We start from the raw sequence: 22,914 nt of genomic DNA, 5'->3' as shown, positions 1-22,914 counted from the left end.
AGGGAGACGCCAGCCACCCTCCTGAGGAAACCCATTTCGGCCGCTTGTACCCTGGATCTTGTTCTTTCGGTCATGACCCAGCCTTCATGACCATAGGTGAGGGTAGGAACGAAAACTGACGGATAGATTGAGAGCTTTGCCTTCTGGCTCAGCTCTTTTTTCGTCACAACGGTGCGATAAATTGAATGTAATACCGCACCCGCTGCGCCGATTCTCCGATCAATCTCTCACTCCATTGTCCCCTCACTCGCGAACAAGACCCCAAGGTACTTGAACTCCTTCACTTGGGGTAAGGACTCATTTCCTACCTGGAGAAGGCACTCCATCGGTTTCCTGCTGAGAACCATGGCCTCCAATTTAGAGGTGCTGATCCTCATCCCAGCCGCTTCACACTCGGCTGTGAACCGATCCAGTGAGTGCTGAAGGTCACAGGCCGATGATGCCATCAGGACCACATCATCTGCAAAAAGCAGCAATGAGATCCCCAGCCCACTGAACTGTAACCCCTCTCCACCCCGACTACGCCTCGATATCCTGTCCATAAATACTACAAACAGGATTGGTGACAAAGGGCAGCCTTGGCGGAGGCCAACCCTCACCTGAAACAAGTCCGACTTACTGCCGAGAACCCGGACACAGCTCTCGCTTTGGTCGTACAGAGATTGGATGGCCCTGAGAAGGGACCCCCTCACCCCATACTCCCGCAGCACCTCCCACAGTGTCTCCCGGGGGACCCGGTCATACGCCTTCTCCATATTCACAAAGCACATGTAGACCGGTTCAGAATCAGAATCAGAAAGGGTTTTATTGCCAAGTACGTTTTTTAACACATATGAGGAATTTGTTTTGGTGTTGTTGGTGCACGTCACACATTCTCTAGATGGAATATTAAACAATATAAGTATAGGTATATGTACACAGTATGTATTAAATTAAATTCAAAATAAAGATAGAAATAAAAAAATAAATAAAGAGCAAAGAGCATTACAGCAGAGAGAGAACAGTAGCATGAAGAGCCAGGGGTGGAGAGTCAGGGTGGTTTCCGGGCCTTGTTAATAAGGCTAGTGGCGGAGGGGAAAAAGCTGTTCATGTGACGTGAGGTTTTGGTCCTGATGGACCTCAGCCTCCTGCCAGAGGGGAGTGTCTCAAAGAGTTTGTGTCCGGGGTGGGAGGGATCGGCCACAATCTTTCCAGCACGCTTCAGAGTCCTGGTGGCGTATAGGTCCTGGAGCGGCGGCAGATTGCAGCCAATCACCTGCTCTGCAGACCGAATGACACGCTGCAATCTGCCCTTGTCCTTGGAAGTGGCAGCAGCGTACCAGATGGTGATGGTGGATGTGAGGATGGACTCAATGATGGCTGTGTAGAAGTGCACCATCATTGTCTTTGGCAGGTTGAATTTCTTCAGCTGCCGCAGGAAGTACATCCTCTGTTGTGCTTTTTTGACGAGGGAGCTGATGTTCAGCTCCCACTTGAGGTCTTGGGAGATGGTACTTCCCAGGAAGTAGAAAGACTCCACAGTGTCAATTGTGGAGCCACAGAGGGTGATGGGGGCAGGTGGGGCTGGATTCTTCCTGAAGTCCACAACCATCTCCACTGTCTTTAGAGCGTTGAGCTCTAGATTGTTTTGGTTGCACCAGGTCACCAGGTGGTCAGCCTCAGTGATCCACCTGCAGGTGGAGTCAGGCACGCCTAGCTGGGAGAGTTTCTCCTGAAGCAGAGCCGGGATGATGGTGTTAAAGGCAGAGCTGAAGTCCAAAAACAGTATCCTGGCGTAGGTTCCTGCGGAGTCCAGGTGCCGGAGGATGTAGTGGAGGGCCAAATTGACTGCATTGTCTACAGACCTATTGGCTCTGTAGGCAAACTGCAGGGGGTCCAGGAGGGAGTCGGTGATGGCTTTGAGGTGTGAAAGCACAAGGCGCTCAAAGGACTTCATAACCACAGAGGTCAGGGCGACGGGTCTGAAGTCATTAAGTCCTGTGGTCCTTGGCTTCTTGGGGACAGGGATAATGGTTGAGGTCTTGAAGCAGGCTGGCACGTGACATGTCTCCAGTGAGGTGTTAAAAATGTCTGTGAACACTGGAGACAGCTGATCAGCGCAGTGCTTCAAGCTTGATGGGGAGACAGCATCCAGTCCAGCAGCTTTCCTGGGGTTCTGTCTCCTAAAAAGTCTGTTGACGTCCCTCTCGTGGATGAAGAGAGTCATCACTGAGGTGGGAGGGGGGGGTGGAGGTGGAGGGGGGGACCTTTAAGGAGGGCATTGGTGGGGGGGCCCAGGACCCTGTTGAGGTGGGGGAGGTGGAAGTGATGCACAGTGGTTGTAGCTGTAGGGAGGTGTCGTGGGAGATGGTGTCAGGACTGTCCTTTTGTCTTTCAAATCGACAGTAGAAATCGTTCAGGTCGTTGGCTAGGTGTCGGTCATTGAAGGAGGGGGTGGTTTTAGGCTTATAGGTGGTGATCTGCCTAAGTCCTTTCCAGACAGTCGCAGAGTTGTTAGCTGAGAACTGGCGTTGGAGCTTCTCAGAGTACCCAGTACAGTACTGTACAGACTACAGAGTTGGGCATACTCCCAGGCTCCCTCCAGGATCCTTGCGAGAGTAAAGATCTGGTCCACTGTTCCACGACCAGGACGGTATCCACATTGTTCCTCTTCAACCTGAGGTTCGACTATCGGCCGAACCCTCCTTTCCAGCACCTTGGAGTAGACTTTACCGGGGAGGCTGAGAAGTGTGATACCCCTGTAATTGGCACACACCCTCTGTTCCCCCTTTTTGAACAAGGGAACCACCACCCCAGTCTGCCACTCCTTAGGCACCGTCCCAGACTTCCACGCAATGTTGAAGAGTCGTGTCAACCAAGACAACCCCTCCACACCCAGAGCTTTCAGCATTTCTGGACGGATCTCATCAATCCCTGGGGCTTTGCCACTGTGGAGTTGTTTAACTACCTCAGCGACTTCCACCAGGGAAATTGAGGACAATCCCCCATCATCCTCCAGCTCTGCCTCTACCATAGAGGGCGTATAAGTCGGATTTAGGAGTTCCTCAAAGTGCTCCTTCCACCGCCCTATTACTTCCTCAGTTGAGGTCAACAGCGTCCCATCCTTACTGTACACAGCTTGGATGGTTCCCCGCTTCCCCCTCCTGAGGTGGCGAACGGTTTTCCAGAAGCACCTTGGTGCCGACCGAAAGTCCTTCTCCATGTCTTCTCCGAACTTTTCCCACACCCACTGCTTTGCCTCTTTCGCGTTAGAGGCTGCAGCCCTTCGGGCCCTTTGGTACCTTGCAACTGCCTCTGGAATCCTCCGGGATAACATATCCTGGAAAGACTCCTTCTTCAGTCGGACGGCTTCCCTGACCACCGGTGTCCACCACGGTGTTCGAGGGTTACTGCCCCTTGAGGCACCTAAGACCCTAAGACCACAGCTCCCCCTGCTGCAGCTTCAGCAATGGAAACTTTGAACATTGTCCACTCAGGTTCAATGCCCCCAGCCTCCACAGGGATGCACGAAATGCTCCGCTGGAGGTGTGAGTTGAAAGTCTGTCGGACAAGGGCCTCTTCCAGATGTTCCCAATTTTCCCGCACTACCCGTTTGGGCTTACCAGGTCTGTCCAGAGTCTTCCCCCACCCCCTGACCCAACTCACCACCAGATGGTGATCGGTTGACAGCTCCACCCCTCTCTTCACCGGAAGATGAAACAATTATAGAATCGATCATTGACCTTTGGCCTAGGGTGCTCTGGTACCAAGTACACTTATGAGCATCCCTATGTTCGAACATGGTGTTCGTTATAGACAATCCATGACTAGCACAGAAGTCCAACAACAGACAACCACTCTGGTTTAGATCAGGGAGGCCGTTCCTCCCAATCGCGCCTCTCCATGTGTCTCCATCATTGCCCACGTGCGCGTTGAAGTCCCCTAGCAGAACTATGGAGTCCCCGCCTGGAGCCCCATACAGGACTCCATTCAAGGTCTCCAAGAAGGCCGAATACTCCGAACTCTTGTTTGGCTCATATGCACAAACAACAGTAAGAGTCCCCCCCCCCCACAACCCGCAGGTGTAGGGAGGCAACCCTCTCGTCCACCGGGGTAAACTCCAACGTAGCGGCGCTCAGCCGGGGGCTTATGAGTATCCCCACACCCGCCCGGCGCCTCACACTCTGGGCAACTCCGGAGAAGAAAAGAGTCCAACCCCTATCCAGGAGTATGGTCCCGGAACCGAGACTGTGCGTAGAGGTAAGCCCCACCAGATTGGGTTGCGGTGAAGGTCAGGGGTCTCGACGGACCAGACCCGGGCGGCAGAGGCCGGCTCTGGGGACGTAGAATGTCACCTCTCTGTGGGGGAAGGAGCCAGAACTTATGCGGGAGGTGGAGCGCTACCAGTTGGATCTGGTGGGCCACAGGGAATTCATTTCCAAATATCAAATTGTTGGTTTGACAGGTATTGGTTGCAAGCGACCCGTTACATTCACAGTGTATTTATACTGTCCACCAAAAATAGAAAACTGGACCAAGAGAATCGTGTCTTCCAGGCAAGATGGGTAACAGATTATCTTTTTATGGAATTCAAAGGCAAACCAGAGCCTGTCTATGGAGAGCCTGTTCACTCCCTATTTAGCGCAATTGTACCAAATTTGGTTGCAGTTCCACCAGAGTTCCACTGGGGGTGATTGCAGGAGAATGCAAAATGAATGGGACTCTATGGAGCTAGACGGCTAAATATGTCTCTTTCGCCTGATTGTTGTTGAAAAATCTCAGATTTGATTGTAGTTTTTGCAAGTTCAACATGGATTATAGGTCAAAAGTTAAATGAACGAGTACTTATGTCCTTTTGATTTCTTACAGGTTGAGTCGTTGTTGCCCATAGCACACTAGCATTCTGCTAATGAATGCTGATTGGTCAGTGAAGGACTGATTACGATCAGAGATCGTATATATATATATATATATATATGCTACACTCACAGGGAGAGTCTAACCTGTCAGCAGTGTTGTATTAACAGGGCGAGTCTAACCTGTCAGCTGTGTAGTATTAACAGGGAGAGTCTAACCTGTCAGCTGTGTAGTATTGACAGGGCGAGTCTAACCTGTCAGCTGTGTAGTATTAACAGGGAGAGTCTAACCTGTCAGCAGTGTTGTATTAACAGGGAGAGTCTAACCTGTCAGCTGTGTTGTATTAACAGGGAGAGTCTGTCAGCTGTGTAGTATTAACAGGGAGAGTCTAACCTGTCAGCTGTGTAGTATTAACAGGGAGAGTCTAACCTGTCAGCTGTGTTGTATTAACAGGGAGAGTCTAACCTGTCAGCTGTGTTGTCGATGCCTCGAGAGAAGAAAGGAAATGACTCAGACCTCGCCGTAAAGCAGTATCTCTGGCCGTATATGTGTATGACGTCATTGACATTTTAAAAGGCTTTTTAGAACAAAAAAGCCACTTTAAAAAAATCTAACACCCAGCAGTGTGTATTTTCTCAGCCTCCCCTTTCGAATGCAACATTCAAATTACTAGACGAAAAATTATATCCTGAGAAAAGTAGATTTTGAGGGGTATAGCTCCATAGAGTCCCATTCATTCTGCACTCGCACGTGAGCACCCTCATATGGAACCAGAGTGGAACTGCAACCAGTTCAGAAGCCGGAAGTTTCCCGAGAGCGGAAGTTCTCTCCTTATTAGACATTCTCTGGGCAAACTTATGTGCTTAGTGTTCCAGGAAATAAAATCTTAAAGTAGCTGTACCTTTATTGAATGATGATGTCATGCACTGATATAATCGTATATCACTTAGGAATGTGGATGTTTTGTTTCTGTGTTAAGTTCATTAAGCTCTACTTGGCTGATTGAAGGATAAAGGTTACAGTTTGCTACTGGTGGACGTGCACAGTCACAAACTGGCCCTCAGGTAGTGAGGATAACATATTTGTGGTCTTCTTTATACAATGTTGACCATCTCTGATCCAGATAATATTAAGACCTATTTTCCCTTGGTTTTGTGTGTGAGTGACTGATGTAAACAACAATCTTTTATATCGGCTCAGTATAGAGCCAGCATATCTCCACATGTAAATGTGTGAATTAAGTAGCCTGGGTAAAACCTGACGAACTTCCGGCAAATTTGAGATTTACTCAGCAAGTCAGTCTGGCGAAGAGCCCATTCAAACCCATTTCCAATGTCCCCAAAATCAAGGCACCAATCACAACCACTGAGGCGGGCTTTACACCAGTCACAACCGTTGAGGTGGGCTTTACGCGACGATGATAGCGCAGCGACGGCGAGCAGCTTTTTGTTTACATTCAACATGACGGCTACCGAAGTGCAGCGTCACCCGGATCGTTGGTCTGATTGGTTGGACTATCCAATGCGCCCTCGAGGCATTTGAGCGGCGTCCATTGGTGACGCCCCTTTGGAAATGAACTGTCAATGAACCTTTCCCAGACCCACTCTCAGTTACAACTGAGAAGGGTCTGGTCTCAACCAGGCTATGAATTAAGGGTTTATTGCAACCAAACCAGAGTGGTGATTGTTGGAACAGTGGAAAGATGAACCAAGACGGCTTTTGATAGTTTTATTTAGTTTCTGTCCACTTTGAATGAAGTGTGTTTTACAATGATGAAAGTAGTGATTATTTACATGGAGTCTGGTGTAGTTTGGTGATGGTGATTTCAGGGCTGTTTCAGTTCCAGTTTCAGAGATTGTTGTTCCATCAGACACTCAGACACAGAAACATGGAGACAGAGTGTCCAGGTTGAAAATAAACCCTGAAGTTATCCTTTAAAGTCTAAAACAACAAAGAAAAAACTTTCATTTAAAATATGGAAGGTGATCGTCAATTCCCACTGTAGTTTGTGCTTTATATTCAAACAAATCAGAATATTCACACGTTTAGTTACAAAAAACAAGGAGCATGTTTTAGTTAGTAATTCTTTTATTTGTTTCTTGTCAAATTATCGCCATCTGGTGGTCGTGTTAAGATAATTATTCATCAAGAGATGGACAGAATCACTGACATTGTCTCAACGTTTGTTTATTTGCAAGTAGAGTCAGTTTTACAGCACTCACAGCAAAGTACAGAAAATAACTGAAGAAAGCCTTCTACAACAGCTTTTTCTATGAGTAAATATTAAGTCATAATTCAAAAGGTGATGTTGTTTCCCACAAGGTCAGGAAGTGGCTCCCAAGATTTATCTCATGAGAACATCAGCAGTATTTTGGCTTCTATCATGCAAACAGTTTAATATTAATAGAAACAAGAAGAGTTGATTAGTTTTTCTAACAGGTCATATCAAGAACAACAGAGTTACACTGAGCTGGAACAGACTGCAGCAACTTAACAGTTATAATGTCACTTTAATAACTTTCATTATTCATATATTTCATTATTTTCAGGACCTTCAAGCTTTTAATGAATCAAAATATACAACTTAGTTGATGGTTTAAAACTCAAATAAACTTTGTAGTCAGATTAAAATGGGGCTTTAATATTCAGATTATTATGTTTAATAATGGTGTATTTCCTGTATAGTGAATAGTATAGTATATAGTACATAGTATATAGTATAGTATAGTGACTGTTTGGGTTGTGCTGACATCAGCTGGAGACATTCAGGGAAATGAGGACAGAACAACAGATCAACACATCATCCTCCAGCTTTCTAAAGAAACTACTCATCTCTGACACCGACATGCTTCACCGTTGGGATGAAGGTTTACAGACTAGAGTTGTTGCCTAAACATAATTTAGTCTTTAATGAGCATTGTTTACTTGTTCTTCCTTCACGGTGCCGTTCTCAGATGCTCAGTCAGTTGATGTGTGTTCAGTTTGTCCGTTGGCAGTAAGTCATCGTTCCTGTCGTCTGTCAGCAGTCTGCAGATATCTCCTACTAGCCACGACATTTGTTGTTGAGGATGTTGAGAATCTCCTTGAGTTGGACCTCCATCATTTTTATTTTGGTGTCAATGGTTCTGATATCAGGAACAACTTGTAAATTGATCGCTGTAGCGGTGCCAATGGAGGTTCTCTCTTCACATTTCTCACCATAGTCATTGATAGACTTGAGAATCTCTTCCAGTTTGTTTTCCAGTTTGATCTCCATCATGTTCATTTTGGTGTCAATGGTGCTGATGTCAGGAACAACTTGTGGTATACAAGTTGTACCTGTAGCGTTGGCATTGATAAACTTGAGAATCTCCTTGAGTTTGTTTTCCAGTTTGATCTCCATCATTTTCAGTTTGGTGTCAATTTTGACGATGTCAGGAACAACTTGTGATATACAAGTTGTACCTGTAGTGGTGCCATTGATAGACTTGAGAATCTCTTCCAGTTTGTTTTCCAGTTTGACCTCCATCATTTTCATTTTGGTGTCAATGGTGCTGACATCAGGAACAACTGGTATATCGACCACTGTAGCGTTGCCAATGGGGGTTCTCTTTTCACATTTCTCACCATAGTAACCATCTTGACACTCACACATCCATTCATTGGAGTCCAGCAGCCGCTTGCACGTTCCTCTGTAGCTACATGTTCCACTTTGGCAGACAGGCAACCTCCAGGAGTTATAGATGGAAATCTTTCCTGTATAGGTCATCAACGGGTAACTCCCCTCACAGTCATGTTGGAGTACGGGTGCTGGAGCCACAGCAAACTCTTCCCCATAGACAGCATGAGTCGCTTTAGCATAGTAAGAGAAGGGCATAACACTTCTAAACTGTCTACCCTTAATAAGATACCTTTCCCCACAGTAACGTACTTTGTCCTTAATTTTACATGATTTGTCTTTAAAGCATTCATTGGCTACTTTTCTAACTTTATTTTCATCTATTTCTTCTGATTTCAGAGTGTATCCCACAGCAACGGTGATCGTGTCCTCTATAATCTTAGTCAGATCATATAGTATGTAATAATCAGCCTGATCTGTGTTGTACACCAGCACCACCCAGTTATACCAGTTGTACTTGTTATCTAGAAACTCTTTCACCTTATCAGCGATGGCTTGTTTGTTGTCAGCACTGAGTCCTTTCCTGATCTCCTTCACATCTTCCTTCACATACTCCATGTGGTTGGTCAGGCAGTAGTCCAGAGCTGATATCTGATCTCTGGAGACGTTCTTGAACATCTTGGTGTGTTTGGCTTCTATACCTGATGAATCCAAACCGATCAGTTTCCAGTAGAACTGGTTCAGCACCATCCCCTGCCACATCAAACGACTGAAATAGACGTTATATTTGCCGATCTCTTGAACGTCACATTTAAACTTCTTCCTCAGCAGTTCGTTGAGGTTTCCACTGAGAGACGTGTCTTTGACCGTCAGGTAATGGTAGAGGTTGGCTATACTGGCTTCAGTTCCTGTGTTCTCATAGTAGTTGACGAATATCTCTGCCAGTCGGAGTTTGTGCTCTTTATTTGTTTCCAACTGACTGTCCTGAAGAAGCTCATTGAACTTCTTCCAGGAGTTGAGGATGCGGAGCTCATCTTGAGAGTAGACGCTGGCGTAGTTAAACCATTCTACATCTGTTGCCAGGTTGGAGATCTGGATGGAGATAGAGTCTAACTTCCTGTTCACTTCAGCAAACCCTTTCTGCACCTCGTTCAGCACTGGGTCATTCTGAGGGATGAAGATCAAGACCATGTTGACAAAAGACGCAACCAGACCTCCGATGCCGGGCGCCAAGCTGGCGACGTCTGCAAGACTTTTAATCACAGCTGACGACTTACTGGTATCAATCTTTCCAATCACTTCTTTGACGACAGTCAGGACGCTTTTTCCCATGGCCAAATACTTTTCCACTTTCTCTCTGGTGCCGGAAACCATCCCCCTCTTCGAATACAGGTCTCTTTTCACCCTGTAGAGTGGTGAGATGACGGGGGATGGGGGGTCATGTAACCGAGCTGAGGATGTTGTCCAGTAGAGAAGAAGGATCAGTGAAACCAACAGCATGGAGGCAGACAGCCGAGGGAACGCCATGACTGCAACACAGACAACACAACATAGAAAAAATATTAGGGTGTTTTTATAGCCTGTGAACCAAACTAATCTGCCGAGCTGGTGTTTTATTTTCTCTTGCAGATACGTCTGGCTCTCCTCACATTCAGACAGATTAGAAGATGAAGACGACCTTGGCAGTTCAATCACAGAGGAGCATCAACGCTCCAGATTTAAAAATTCACACGTCACACATTTTGCTGCTGTGACTGGTAGTAAACGGGTCTTTCCAGCGAAACACACCAGGCTCACCAAACTCAGATCAAACTGTCAAACTCATTGGTGCTGATAAAATATGAATCAAGATTATGTTACTGCATTGCATATTTATTTAAGTAAACTGCTTAGGCCAGCATTTTTTTTACTGCTTGAAACCCCACCAAGCACAGTGTCATCTATGCATCTTCTTTATCTTATTTGGGTTGGGTTGCAGGAGCAGCAGCTCCAGCAGGGGACCCCAAACCTTCCTTTTCCCGAGCCAGACACTGGACTGCAGACCACAGTGAGGGAAGTCGTAGAGAAGGATGTTGCATGTCCGAGTGAGAGGAACGTTGAACAAACTTTTTTTTCTCTGTGTGCACACTGCTGCTGCTCACTACATGTGTGTATGTAAGATAATGTCACGCACTGAAAAGAACAAGGGAAACATGCCAAGAGCAAGATAAGGTACTGCGATGGAAGAGGAAATCAGAAAATCTCTGAGCTTTATGACGGAGGAAATAAGCAAACTCGCCAAACAAACACAACTTGTTGAACTAATGGACGAGGTGAAACAAAAAAATTTTTGGGGGAATTTGTAGGCCTTTATTTCCACAGGACAGATGAAGACATGAAAAGGGGAGAGAGAGAGGGAATGACATGCAGCAAAGGGCCGCAGGTCGGAGTCGAATCCGTAGCGGCTGCGTCGAGGAGCAAACCTCTATATATGTGCGCCCGCTCTACCAGGTGAGCTAACCCGGCCACTTATCAAGGAGAAATTGAGGACTTGTAAAAAAAGGATTGACGCCTTGGTACATGTGATGGAAGATGTGATTATAACCAGACTGGAGACCAAACACCAAACTTACACAAGAGCTGCATCTGACACAAACAACGGTGAGGAAGCACCAGTGCAGGAATTACAATCTTTGGAACAACTCATTCAGTTTTTTGAAAAATAAAACATGTCAATTGATAGCAAAAACATCTCAGCCTGTCACACTCTTCCCCAGAAGGACAGTAGGCCTAAAGGTATTTTAAATACAACTTCCCAAGAAGGAACTGAAGTTTAGGTTTTTCCCAACCTATTACCGTCAGTGAACACCAGGGGGCGGGCTTTTATTTTTCTGGGTTAAGAGGTCACTGTTCCGGAAGCACATGAAGAAAAACACTGACCTCCACCGCATGTTGAAACCATTGACTGTAAAATGAATAGACAGAGCATCCGGTTCGGCGAAGTGAGTCAAATGCGGAAATGCCTTAAACCTGCATTCTGGGCGCCCAGATAGCTCAGTTGGTAGAGCGGGTACCTATATATAGAGGTTTGCTCCTCAACGCAGCGGGCCCGGGTTTGGCTCCGACCTGCGGCCCTTTGCCTCATGTCATTCCCCCTCTCTCTCCCCTTTCACGTCTTCATCTGTCCTGTCAAAAATAAAGGCTGGAAATGCCCAAAAAATAATCTTTTAAAAAAATCTGAATATCTGAATTCCAGCAGGAGGAGACTCCTTAAACCTGCTTTCTATCTGAATTCCAGCAGGGGGAGACTCCTTAAACCTGCTTTCTATCTGAATTCCAGCAGGGGGAGACTCCTTAAACCTGCTTTCTATCTGAATTCCAGCAGGGGGAGACTCTTTAAACCTGCTTTCTATCTGAATTCTAGCAGGAGGAGACTCCTTAAACCTGCTTTCTATCTGAATTCCAGCAGGGGGAGACTCCTTAAACCTGCTTTCTATCTGAATTCCAGCAGGGGGCGACACGTGTGGTTGCAAAAAAGGAAGTCGCTTTCTGTAGAAGTCTATGCCAAAATGAACCACTTCTCACTTGATTCATTACCTCAGTAAACATTTTCATGAAGAGTTTATGGTCTCAATTGCTAGTTTTAAGTCTTCTGCTATACAGAATGATATTCATTTTTTGAATTATTGTCTGATTGATTTTAAAATAGACGACAAAGCAGGGTATGTTTTGGGGCGTGTCTACTTTGTGATTGACAGTTCGTGAACCACTTTTTTTTTCATTAGAAACATGATATGTGGAAGTAGCCCACAAAAACCTGAGATTTTGGTGTTGACTGTTGAGTGAAAATGGGATGGCAGCGTGAACAAATGTTTTCTAAAATAGCACATTTTACACTGCTTTGACTCCACCAGTTTAGAGTGAGTTTAAGCTGTTTGATACGCTGTCTGGCAGTGTATAGTGTGTTGATGGTCCATCAGCAAATCTAAAGGATACAGACACTCTTAATGAGTATAACATGCAAGAAACATATCACCCTAAATGTTGCATAGCTGACAGTGGTAGCCCTTGAGCAGCACAGTGAATTGATATTTTTCTCAGTCTATTATTATATATATATATACATTATTTCCCATTTTTTGGGATCAATAAAAATCTATCTATCTATCTATCTATCTATCTATCTATCTATCTATCTATCTATCTATCTTAACTAGTAAAGATGACAAGGCAGCAAAACATCCTTTAATTTTATAATTTTTGGCTATATTTATTTTATTTTTATGAACCTTTATTTTACCAGGAAATAATCCCATTGAGATTCAGAATCTCTTTTTCAAGGGAGTCCTGGCCAAGACAGCAGTATAATAGTTCCATATTATATAAATATAAAGTAAAAAAACAGACAACATAAAACAATAAAAAGACAGTTGGCAATTCAACATCACCTCAACATAATCACCAGCAGTGCTCAGTAACAGCACATGTTCATTTATCACTCAAATAGTCCTTTATCCTAATTTTAAGCTGTGTCATTGTTGGTAGGTAGTCTAATTTAAGATGATTCTGTAATTCATACCAGAATGAGGGTGCAAAAACTTTAAAGGCATTTTCACCGAAGATGTTCGGGGAATGTCATACATGATGTGTCCATATGATCAAAGATTACTTTTCCTGGTGGTGACTTTAGGAGTCAGGAGAGAACAGAAGTAAGGAGGCAGTTTACACAGTATGGCTTTAAAAAAAAAACATACCAATGCTCCAACCTACGACTGTGCAAAGAAGGCCAACCAACGCTCTCATACAAGCTACAGTGAAGTGTAAAATTGCCACCGTAGGAACATAGTTATATAGCCTAACCTTTGAACTCAGCAACATTTGAATCATGCAGGGATAAAATAAAAAAATGTAGGCCTATTTAAAGGCTAAATTAAATAACTAAATAAAGAAACTAAAACAATATAGCTAGACTAGATTACAACCAGAAAAGGCATTTCCTGCAGTAAATGCGTGTGAATGCTGAAAAGCTGAAGCTACACTGAATTGAAGAACTCCAAATGTATGAAAGATGTGGAACAAGAGCAAAGATGCTAAAGCTAAATTGGATTAATAGCTTAAAACCGTAAAAAGAAGGTGAAATACTGAGAAAAGTTGTAAAAGTGGGAAAGGTTTTAATTTGTATAAATTTCATTGAAAAGTGAAATAACACCACTAATGTAAAAAAAAAAGATGTAGAATAATTAAAGGTTTTTTGTAAAGCTAACGCTAAACTGAATTATTGGCTTTAAAAGTTCAATAATGGCAAAAGATTTAGAAGATTGTACGGTTTGTCTTATTTTGTAGTTGACACCGAGTCCATGAGTCCAGTGTTGTAGCTGCTACTGTTTTTATCAAACGTCTTTTTATTGAAGCATAAAATTTGACATACAATTCACTTGTACATTCTAAGAATCTTTTTTATAACTAATTCAATAAATCAAATAAACAGTAAACTAAAGTGGTACAACATTAAAGCAAGGCAAAGCAAAAAAAGACAAGTAACAACAATACAAAAACAGTGGCAAGAACACCACCAGGCTGACCGCGATCCCCCACACTATCCCAACCCCCTGTCCACCCGTCTAACCCCTCCCCATGTATCACCACCCCATCCACCCTCCCTCACAGAGACCTTCACTCTAAAACCATTACAGTTGTCATATATCATGTGCTAGGATGCGGACTGTTGTACTGGAATTGTAGTTTTGAGGTATGATATAAGGGGTTTCCGTGTTTTATTGAATAAGTTGAGCCTGTCTTTCAGTGTATACCTTATCCTTTCTAAATGAAGTGTGTTAGTTAAATCCTCTAACCACATCTTAGAGGTAGGTACAGTTGTGCTCTTCCATAAGATGAGGATTAATCTCTTTGCTATTATGAAACAATAAGAGAGAAAGCGCTGCTGTGCCACACTAAGTTTCCTGAAGGTCTCCGATATTCCAAGAATGATGAACAAGGGCTCAGGTTTGACTGAAGTATTTATGACCTCAGACATAATGTTACATATATCAATCCAGAACAACTGGACCCTTGGGCATAGAGCAAAACTATGGAGAAGTGATGCTACAGAAGAGTGGCACTTATCACACATAGGTGACACCTCTGGGTATATGTAGTAGTATTTTTTCAAGACTTTCTTTCCATAAATCATCTGGAATAGATTCACCAAGTTCCTCTTCCCACTTACGTTTATAATTTTCAGTCGATGGGGAGCTTATTAATAAGAGATTGTTATAGACGCGAGATATCAATTTACTTCCGTTAGGAGACGTAGCTGCTACAGTTTCTGACCCAGACTGGCTGTATCAAAGTAGCCGATGCTGCGCCAAACTATCAGAGTCTACAGTGGTGGTCTTTTGTTGTGGCATTTTGGTGGAATAAATCTGCTTTTGCTTCAGGACATTCTTACTTTGTGGCGGTCAATGTGCCACGCTGTGTGATGTTCTGTGAACAGGCATTGAGTGAAAACAGTTTCTTTTTATTATTTAAGACAAACGTGCAGAATACATAGTTATTGAAAACAGTCTTTACCAGCGGATCTGCTGTGTGTAATTGTGGCTTAAGCATTAGGGCTGCTCGATTATGGAAAAAAATATAATCACGATTATTTCGGTCAATATTGAAATCACGATAATGTAACACGATTACTTGTTGACTTCTGGAAAGATGTTGCAATTATTGAACTTCTCCATTATTCTGTTTTTGTGATCATTGGGAGCCGAAATCATAATCACGATTAAATTTCAATTAATTGCACAGTGACATTGTTACTGCAGTGCATTCAGGTGGCCGTAAAGAGAGTCAGCAGTTTACAGGAAATGCCTTAGTAAAGTAATAACTCTAATAAACAATAACTGTCAGCAGAGACAGAGCTTTTCTCTGTCAGCTGTATTAATGCCATAACCTCCGGTGGAAATATCAGTATCCTGTTGTAGAATGAAGTGGTTGTTGCTGTTATAACAATTAGAGCAACATATTACAAATAGAAATGATTATAAAGCGTATCTATAAATAAGCTCCGTGTAACCAACTGCAAATAATGGTTGCCATAGTGATGGTAACTGGTTAGTGTCTCCTGTCTCAGAGAGGCTATGTTTAGATGGAAACGATCTGAAGAGAAAATTCAAAAGTGGCGTTGCGTTCTCACTTTTTATTCTGCGTTTAGACGAGTGTTTTTTGGGGGTAATCTGTGTGTATATGGTGACGCAAAAGAGTGTGAAATGTGATGTAGTATTCCCACCAGGAGGCTAGGTGGTGGTGTGGAGCACTGACACACAACACCACCAAGTCTGCACGCCTGCTAGAACCTTCCTTCTACTTCACTCCCTCTCCTCCTCCTCTCTCCCTCTCCTCCTCTTCACTCCCTCTCCTCCTCCTCTCTCCCTCTCCTCCTCTCTCTTACTCTCCTCCTCCTCACTCCCTCTCCTCCTCCTCTCTCCCTCTCCTCCTCTTCTCTCCCTCTCCTCCTCTCTCTTACTCTCCTCCTCCTCTCTCCCTCTCCTCCTCCTCTCTCCCTCTCCTCCTCTCTCTTACTCTCCTCCTCCTCTCTCCCTCCTCCTCTTCTCTCCCTCTCCTCCTCCTCTCTCCCTCTCCTCCTCTTTCCCTCTCCTCCTCCTCTCTCCCTCCTCTCCTCCTCCTCTCTCCCTCTCCTCCTCTTCTCTCCCTCCTCTCCTCTTCCTCTCTCCCTCTCCTCCTCCTCTCTCCCTCTCCTCCTCCTCTCTCCCTCCTCTCCTCCTCCTCTCTCCGTCTTCTCCTCCTCCTCTCTCCCTCTCCTCCTCTTCTCTCCCTCCTCTCCTCTTCCTCTCTCCCTCTCCTCCTCTTCTCTCCCTCCTCTCCTCCTCCTCTCTCCCTCTCCTCCTCTCTCCCTCCTCTCTCCCTCTCCTCCTCCTCTCTCCCTCTCCTCCTCCTCTTCTCTCCCTCTCCTCCTCCTCTCTCCCTCCTCTCCTCCTCTCTCCCTCTCCTCCTCCTCTCTCCCTCCTCTCCTCCTCTCTCCCTCTCCTCCTCCTCTCTCCCTCTCCTCCTCCTCTCTCCCTCCTCTCCTCCTCCTCTCTCCCTCTCCTCCTCTTCTCTCCCTCCTCTCCTCCTCCTCTCTCCCTCTCCTCTCTCCCTCCTCTCCTCCTCCTCTCTCCCTCTCCTCCTCTTCTCTCCCTCCTCTCCTCCTCCTCTCTCCCTCTCCTCTCTCCCTCCTCTCCTCCTCCTCTCTCCCTCTCCTCTCCCTAGTAGCATGAAACCAAAACAAGGTGAAGCGAACAACAATATCTGACAATTTTGTCTGGACAGATAAGGAGGTGGAGTTATTGCTTCAAACAATGCACACACACGACACACACACACACACACACACACACACACACACAGACACACATGCGGCACACGCGTGGCACACACACATGCGATACACACACACGCGGCACACACACACACACATGGTACACACGGCATATGGCACACACACACACACACACGTGGCACACACACACATAGCACACACTGCACACACACACACACACACACACACACACTCTCACAGTGTGTTTTTACCCTTAAGACGGAACGTGATGGTGGAGTGTTTTTAAGATTTCCACTCTGGAGGGTAGTTTCACTTTTTTGTGTTTTTAAGCCCGTCTAAACGAAAGGCATATCTGATAAAATATTTTGTCATTTTCACCTGCGAGCGTATTCATGTAAACAGGGCCTTCATTCACAAATATGAGCCAGGCTTAGGTGCAGCTTTCATACTCCTGCTTCTAGCTCAAAGACTGTGATTGCTATCGGGTTAATGTTTAATACTGTGAGAGAGATATAACACCCTGCTGAACATGCTGTGATAAAAAGTGTGTGTGTTGTGTAAGAAATGTGAGGACAGTAGCTGTCCAAAAAGGGCCTGTTTCTCTTCTCCTCCTGGTATTTCTGGTAGGATTTAATACAGGAGGCAGTGCAGCAGTTGGTGGACACCGCTTAACTTAGAAGCTCACTGTGCCTCATGTAAAAGTCTGTTTGCCTCCTCCTACATTGTTAGAAAGGGCACAACATTCCCTACATTCTGATGTAAAATGAATGTATGAGAGCTGTGGAAGGGGAGGCAAAGTGAAAAGAATAGTTTTTCTGCTGCTGTGCACCCCGACAGTAACTCTGCCACTCTGAGTCTCAACATTCCACCACATACACACTCCATTATAAACTCAGAGAATTTCTGAAAACAGCTTAATATTTAAAAGGTGATCATTCAAAATCTGTTAAATATATCAAAAAGCTGCATTAAATATATAAATAGCTGAATGTGTTGTGAATGATTTAAAGTTTGAGTGACATCTGTAGCTGAAAATATGTAGAAGGAGTAGCATTTTCAATTAGTTGAAGAGGGTTTGAACATTCTCTCCATTGTGGGTTCATTGTAAAAAAAAAAAGTTGAAAAAGGCTACTATTTTAAAAAGTAGAAATAGCAGAAAGGAAGTTGAAAAGGAGCCATCATGTCCTGAAAGAGCTGAACATTTTGATAATGGTTTCTGTGGCTGAAAGTATGCAGCAGAAGTTGAATACCAAAAAACATACAGAAGAAGTCAGATAAATAATAATAAAGATTTGAATAACATTGTGTGAATGCTTAACATCATTCACACAATTTCTACAGTAGGCTATAACTGCTGTATAATAGACCTCATTGACTTGGAATGAACGTGACTTGCTACATGTCTCTGGGGGTAGCTTCAGTAAAGCTTCATTATATGTACAATAGATAGTAGATTAACTCACTCACTACACTTTCTGAAGGAAGAACCACCTCATGGTGAAACCCTGCAAGTGAATGAATGGATGTAGTTAGAGTGGAGTTTAGACACGCCGGTCAGGGTACAGGAGCTTGTTCCCCTCCAAGCTTCTGGCAAGCATGACATGGAAAGTTTGGTGTGTGTAAGTGCTGCTGAGGAGGAGATTTCTGACTCAGAGTCTGAGAAAAAAACATTTTGAGAAAACTGCCTATGGATTATAAAACATCAAACATTATGGGTGAAACTTCTCCAGTTAATTACTTACATTAAGACATACATTTCTGTTTTACAACTTTTCTTAAATGTTATGTTTAGATATGCAAACAAGGCCTTATTAATGGCAACTTTTGATGAATTTAGGAGACATTTACAGGGCGCAAATAGACAAGTAAGTAAGTAAGTAAGTAAGTAAGTAAAGTTTACTTGTATAGCACCTTTCACATATAAAAAACTCAAAGTGCTTCACAATAAACTGTAATACAACAAATTAAAATACAAGAACATTTAAATACAAATAGAAAACAAAACAAACAACTATAGAAAAAAAACATTGACTAACTAAAAGCCTGCTTGAGTCTTCAATTGCTAGTGTAGTAAAGTAAACACCTAAATGTATATTTGGGAGGTTTTTTCCCCCAATAGTCTGAAAGAAGACGTGCTCCAGAAACAAAATAGCCCAAAAAGTCAGTATTGAAAAATGATGGTTTGCCTGGGGTGTCTCCCCTTAAAATATCTCTTTTCAAATATAGATGACATAAAGACATCAAAATAAATGATATTTTTAATACATGCTGCACCCATTTATACTATTTAGACCAGTGGTTCTCAAACTTTTTTCAATAATGTTCCCCATTTGAATTGTGTTTTTAAGCCAAGTACCCCTGACCAGAGATAGATTTACTAAACAACAGCCATGTACAGGCTTAGCTTGGTTTTATTTCAGTTAGCCTATAGATGGTTTGATTTGCATTGAGAGATGATCTTATGGAAAGTACCCCATGCCAATCTCTAGGTATGGTGAAGGGTATCTGATGATGTGGGGGGGCTATTTTAATTCCAAAGGCCAAGGGAACTTTATCAGGATGCATAGTATCCTGGATCCATGAAATAACTGGCCTTTAAAAATAAAAATCTGCCTGACTCTATGGGAATTTAACATAGGGGTGTATTGACTTATGCCCCCTGTATTTTAAGGAAGAACATTTATTTATTTACAATACATTATTCATTCACAAAGAAAATTGGTGTCCTTAAAGGTTGGATTTTTCCTCATTTTTTTTAAATTAAGGCATTAAGATCAAATTCCAAAAGATGATTTTTTTATTCCTCTTTATAGTCAACTTTAGCATGGGTGTATTCACTTATGCTGAGCACTGTAACTAAAAAACATTTAAATGCTGATGAAAAAAGGCAACAAAAACTTTTTTTTAAAACGTAAAAATTGGAAAAAGTCGGTAGAAAGAAGGAAGTTAAGGCTGGAATAGGTGGAAAATAGTATCAAAAACTTAGAGAACAGCAACAAAAACTTCGTAAAAAGCGACAGACTTGTAAAAAAAACACAGTAGAAAGAAGGAAGACAAACAGGCGAAAAAAGTGACAAAAACCTTGAAAAAGGCAGAATTGTTTTTTGAAAAAAGCGACAAAAATTTCGAAAAACTTGGAGAAAAAAAGAAGACCATAGAAAAAGGAAGTAAGCAGTGGTGTAGTCTACGTGATATGCAGGTATACGCAGTATACCCACTAAGAAAGCTCCAGGATTTCCATATACCAACTTAAAAATGACCAATGATCAGTGTTGGGCAAGTTACTTTTAAAAAGTAATTAGTTACAGTTACTAGTTACTTCTTCCAAAAAGTAACTAAATTAGTTAGTTACAAAATTATGAAAGTAACTAGTTACTTCAGAAAGTAACTATTGTGTTACTTTCAAGTACATTTTTAAATGTTCAAATGTGACCCCACCTCCACCTACCCCTCTTTAACAGAACTTAAAATGCATGTTCAATTATTTATGATAAATCTGAATATTATAATGAAATGGACACTTAATACAATACATTATTAACAGAAACAATGTACACCAGTCTAAACTATTTTAATGTTGCTGTGGGACAAAGTGAGACCTCCAATAACCTCCAATCAAATGCCATGTATGTAGATATTATTTTATATAGTGGATCCATACAAATAACACCTCAACAGGCCACGACTGGGCAAAATGAAATGATGCTTGTTAAGCACTATACCAAAAATAAATAACAAATATATACACTCTTTGTAGTGCAAATAACATAAGTGGCCTGACGTTTATACTTGTGCACTGGTGTGTGCGTCGAGCCGGCATGTGTGTGTGTGTGTGTGTGTGTGTGTGTGTGTGTGTGTGTGTGTGTGTGTGTGTGTGTGTGTGTGTGTGTGTGTGTGATAGAGCGAGGGAGAAGTGAGAGAGTAATACCTGGATACCCCCACATCATCACATACCCTTCACCATACCCCACATCATCACATACCCTTCACCATACCCCACATCATCACATACCCTTCACCATACCCCACATCATCACATACCCTTCACCATACCCCCACATCATCACATACCCTTCACCATACCCCACATCATCACATACCCTTCACCATACCCCCACATCATCACATACCCTTCACCATACCCCACATCATCACATACCCTTCACCATACCCCACATCATCACATACCCTTCACCATACCCCACATCATCACATACCCTTCACCATACCCCACATCATCACATACCCTTCACCATACCCCACATCATCACATACCCTTCACCATACCCCACATCATCACATACCCTTCACCATAACCCACATCATCACTTACCCTTCACCATACCCCCACATCATCACATACCCTTCACCATACCCCACATCATCACATACCCTTCACCATACCCCCACATCTTCACATACCCTTCACCATACCCCACATCATCACATACCCTTCACCATACCCCCACATCATCACATACCCTTCACCATACCCCCACATCATCACATACCCTTCACCATACCCCCACATCATCACATACCCTTCACCATACCCCCACATCTTCACATACCCTTCACCATACCTAGAGATTGGCATGGGGTACTTTCCATAAAATCATCTCTCAATGCAAATCAAACCAGCTATTAGGCTAACTGACATAAAACCATGCCTGGATCCATGAAATAACTGGCCTTTAAAAATAAAAATCTTCTGTTCCAGTGTTTCAATTCTGATATGAATGAGTCTGATGATCCGTCAGGTCGAATTATTTATTTTTCATTGGCATTGACTTATTTATATATATATATATATATATATATATATATATATATATATATATATATATATATATATATATATATATATATAAGAAAGTGTCTGGTAGGGAGGTAACTGCAGTGGCGGCGCTAGGCTATTTTTAGCGGTGCTCAAGCCGTTACGGCAGGCTATTAATAGCACACTTTAAAAACTCGTTGTAGGCTACTCCTAAGCTACATTTGCCTACAGTTAGCAATTTTGTCTAACGTTGCACAACAAAATTGGACTCCGTGGTGAATAAGCTAGGCTAATTCAGATTGTGATCAGGGAATCACAGATTGGTTCCACAAACACTACACCTGTAGCCTACTTAACGTGTTCATTCGGTTAGATTTCATTTTCACTCCATTAGCCATACCTTTTCAGTAGTTGATAGTAGCCATACTCTGACGACCGTTCCCCAAAGTTATCTGTGCAGACTGAAGAGTAGGCTGAGGCGCCCTCGTTCAGGGAATCACAGATAGGCTGTTGACTTTAGGCTACAACTGAGCTGAGCCTGTCATCATTTATCCTATTCCATCGCTAAAATCAGGTTTGCAAAAGTAATAACGTTTGAGCACTAAACGATTTCACAAAATCACAATGATAAGGACTTTATTTTTCAGGGGTACTGAGATGATTTTTAGGGGTGCTTCAGCAGTAACGGTGATGGGAAGAGTAATCAATTAGATTACTCGTTACTGAAAAAAAGTAACACCGTTAGTAACGCTGTTATTTATAACGCCGTTATTCCCATCACTGCCAATGACACGCAACAACATACTTTCCATTATATTTTGAATTGTCATCTGCGTTTTTCTTCTTCACATAGGCTAAATAAAGGTATTTCCACCGTAAATTGGTGCATTAAAGTGTATCAGAATACAGGAAATGAAGTCATTGATGCTCAAAACGTCCCTGGGGGAGGACACCCAGACCCTCCACTATGATATGCCCCCCCCTCCCACAAAAGGCAGATTCTGGCCAATATACAGTACAGTACACCCACTACAATACATTAGACTACATCACTGGAAGGGGTGCAGAACATGTTGAAAACAGTGAAAAAAAAGTGACAAAGTTCAAAAACAGCGACAAAAACTTTGAAGAAAGGACTCACATGTACCTCCTGCAGTCCTCCAGAGTACCCCTTGGGGTACAAGTACCCCCATTTGAGAAACACTGATTTAGACGGAATATAATCGAATAAAAATACAAATGTAAGTTCCACAGAAAGATAATAAATTCTTGTCTACTTACATGTCTGCTGACAGTGAACGATGATGATGATGATGATGATGATGGGCAGTAAGAAGTCAACTTATGTGCTGAGTTCTGTTGTACTTACTACAAGTCACCTCCCTTTATATAGAG

General features: G+C 43.1%; 1 protein-coding gene, 1 long non-coding RNA gene and 1 pseudogene across 2 annotated transcripts in view; 1 reads left to right on the top strand and 2 right to left on the bottom strand.

Moving 5' to 3' along the window:
• LOC118494125 overlaps window positions 1-13,564 on the top strand; it is a 20,474-nt gene extending 6,910 nt beyond the window's left edge. Inside the window, exons 2-3 of the long non-coding RNA XR_004896187.1 lie at window positions 1,747-1,753; window positions 13,501-13,564. This is a non-coding gene — a long non-coding RNA (uncharacterized LOC118494125). The remainder of the gene's footprint in view (window positions 1-1,746; window positions 1,754-13,500) is intronic.
• The window catches only part of LOC116062301, a 1,036,964-nt pseudogene that overhangs the window by 245,453 nt on the left and 768,597 nt on the right, over window positions 1-22,914 (bottom strand).
• On the bottom strand, window positions 7,008-22,914 carry LOC116062298 (cephalotoxin-like protein). The gene is made up of 3 exons (XM_031316964.2): window positions 22,801-22,914; window positions 8,339-9,963; window positions 7,008-7,930 (listed from the first exon to the last, which is right to left on the bottom strand). Exons 2-3 carry the CDS (start codon window positions 9,959-9,961, stop codon window positions 7,880-7,882), a joined length of 1,674 nt encoding a protein of 557 aa, XP_031172824.1. The 5' UTR covers window positions 9,962-9,963; window positions 22,801-22,914; the 3' UTR covers window positions 7,008-7,879.

The sequence above is a fragment of the Sander lucioperca genome, chromosome 21 (genome assembly GCF_008315115.2).
Source record: "Sander lucioperca isolate FBNREF2018 chromosome 21, SLUC_FBN_1.2, whole genome shotgun sequence".
Classification (NCBI taxonomy): domain Eukaryota; kingdom Metazoa; phylum Chordata; class Actinopteri; order Perciformes; family Percidae; genus Sander; species Sander lucioperca.
Note: the sequence above shows the minus strand (reverse complement) of the source record. Positions and strands in the feature narration are given on the sequence as shown.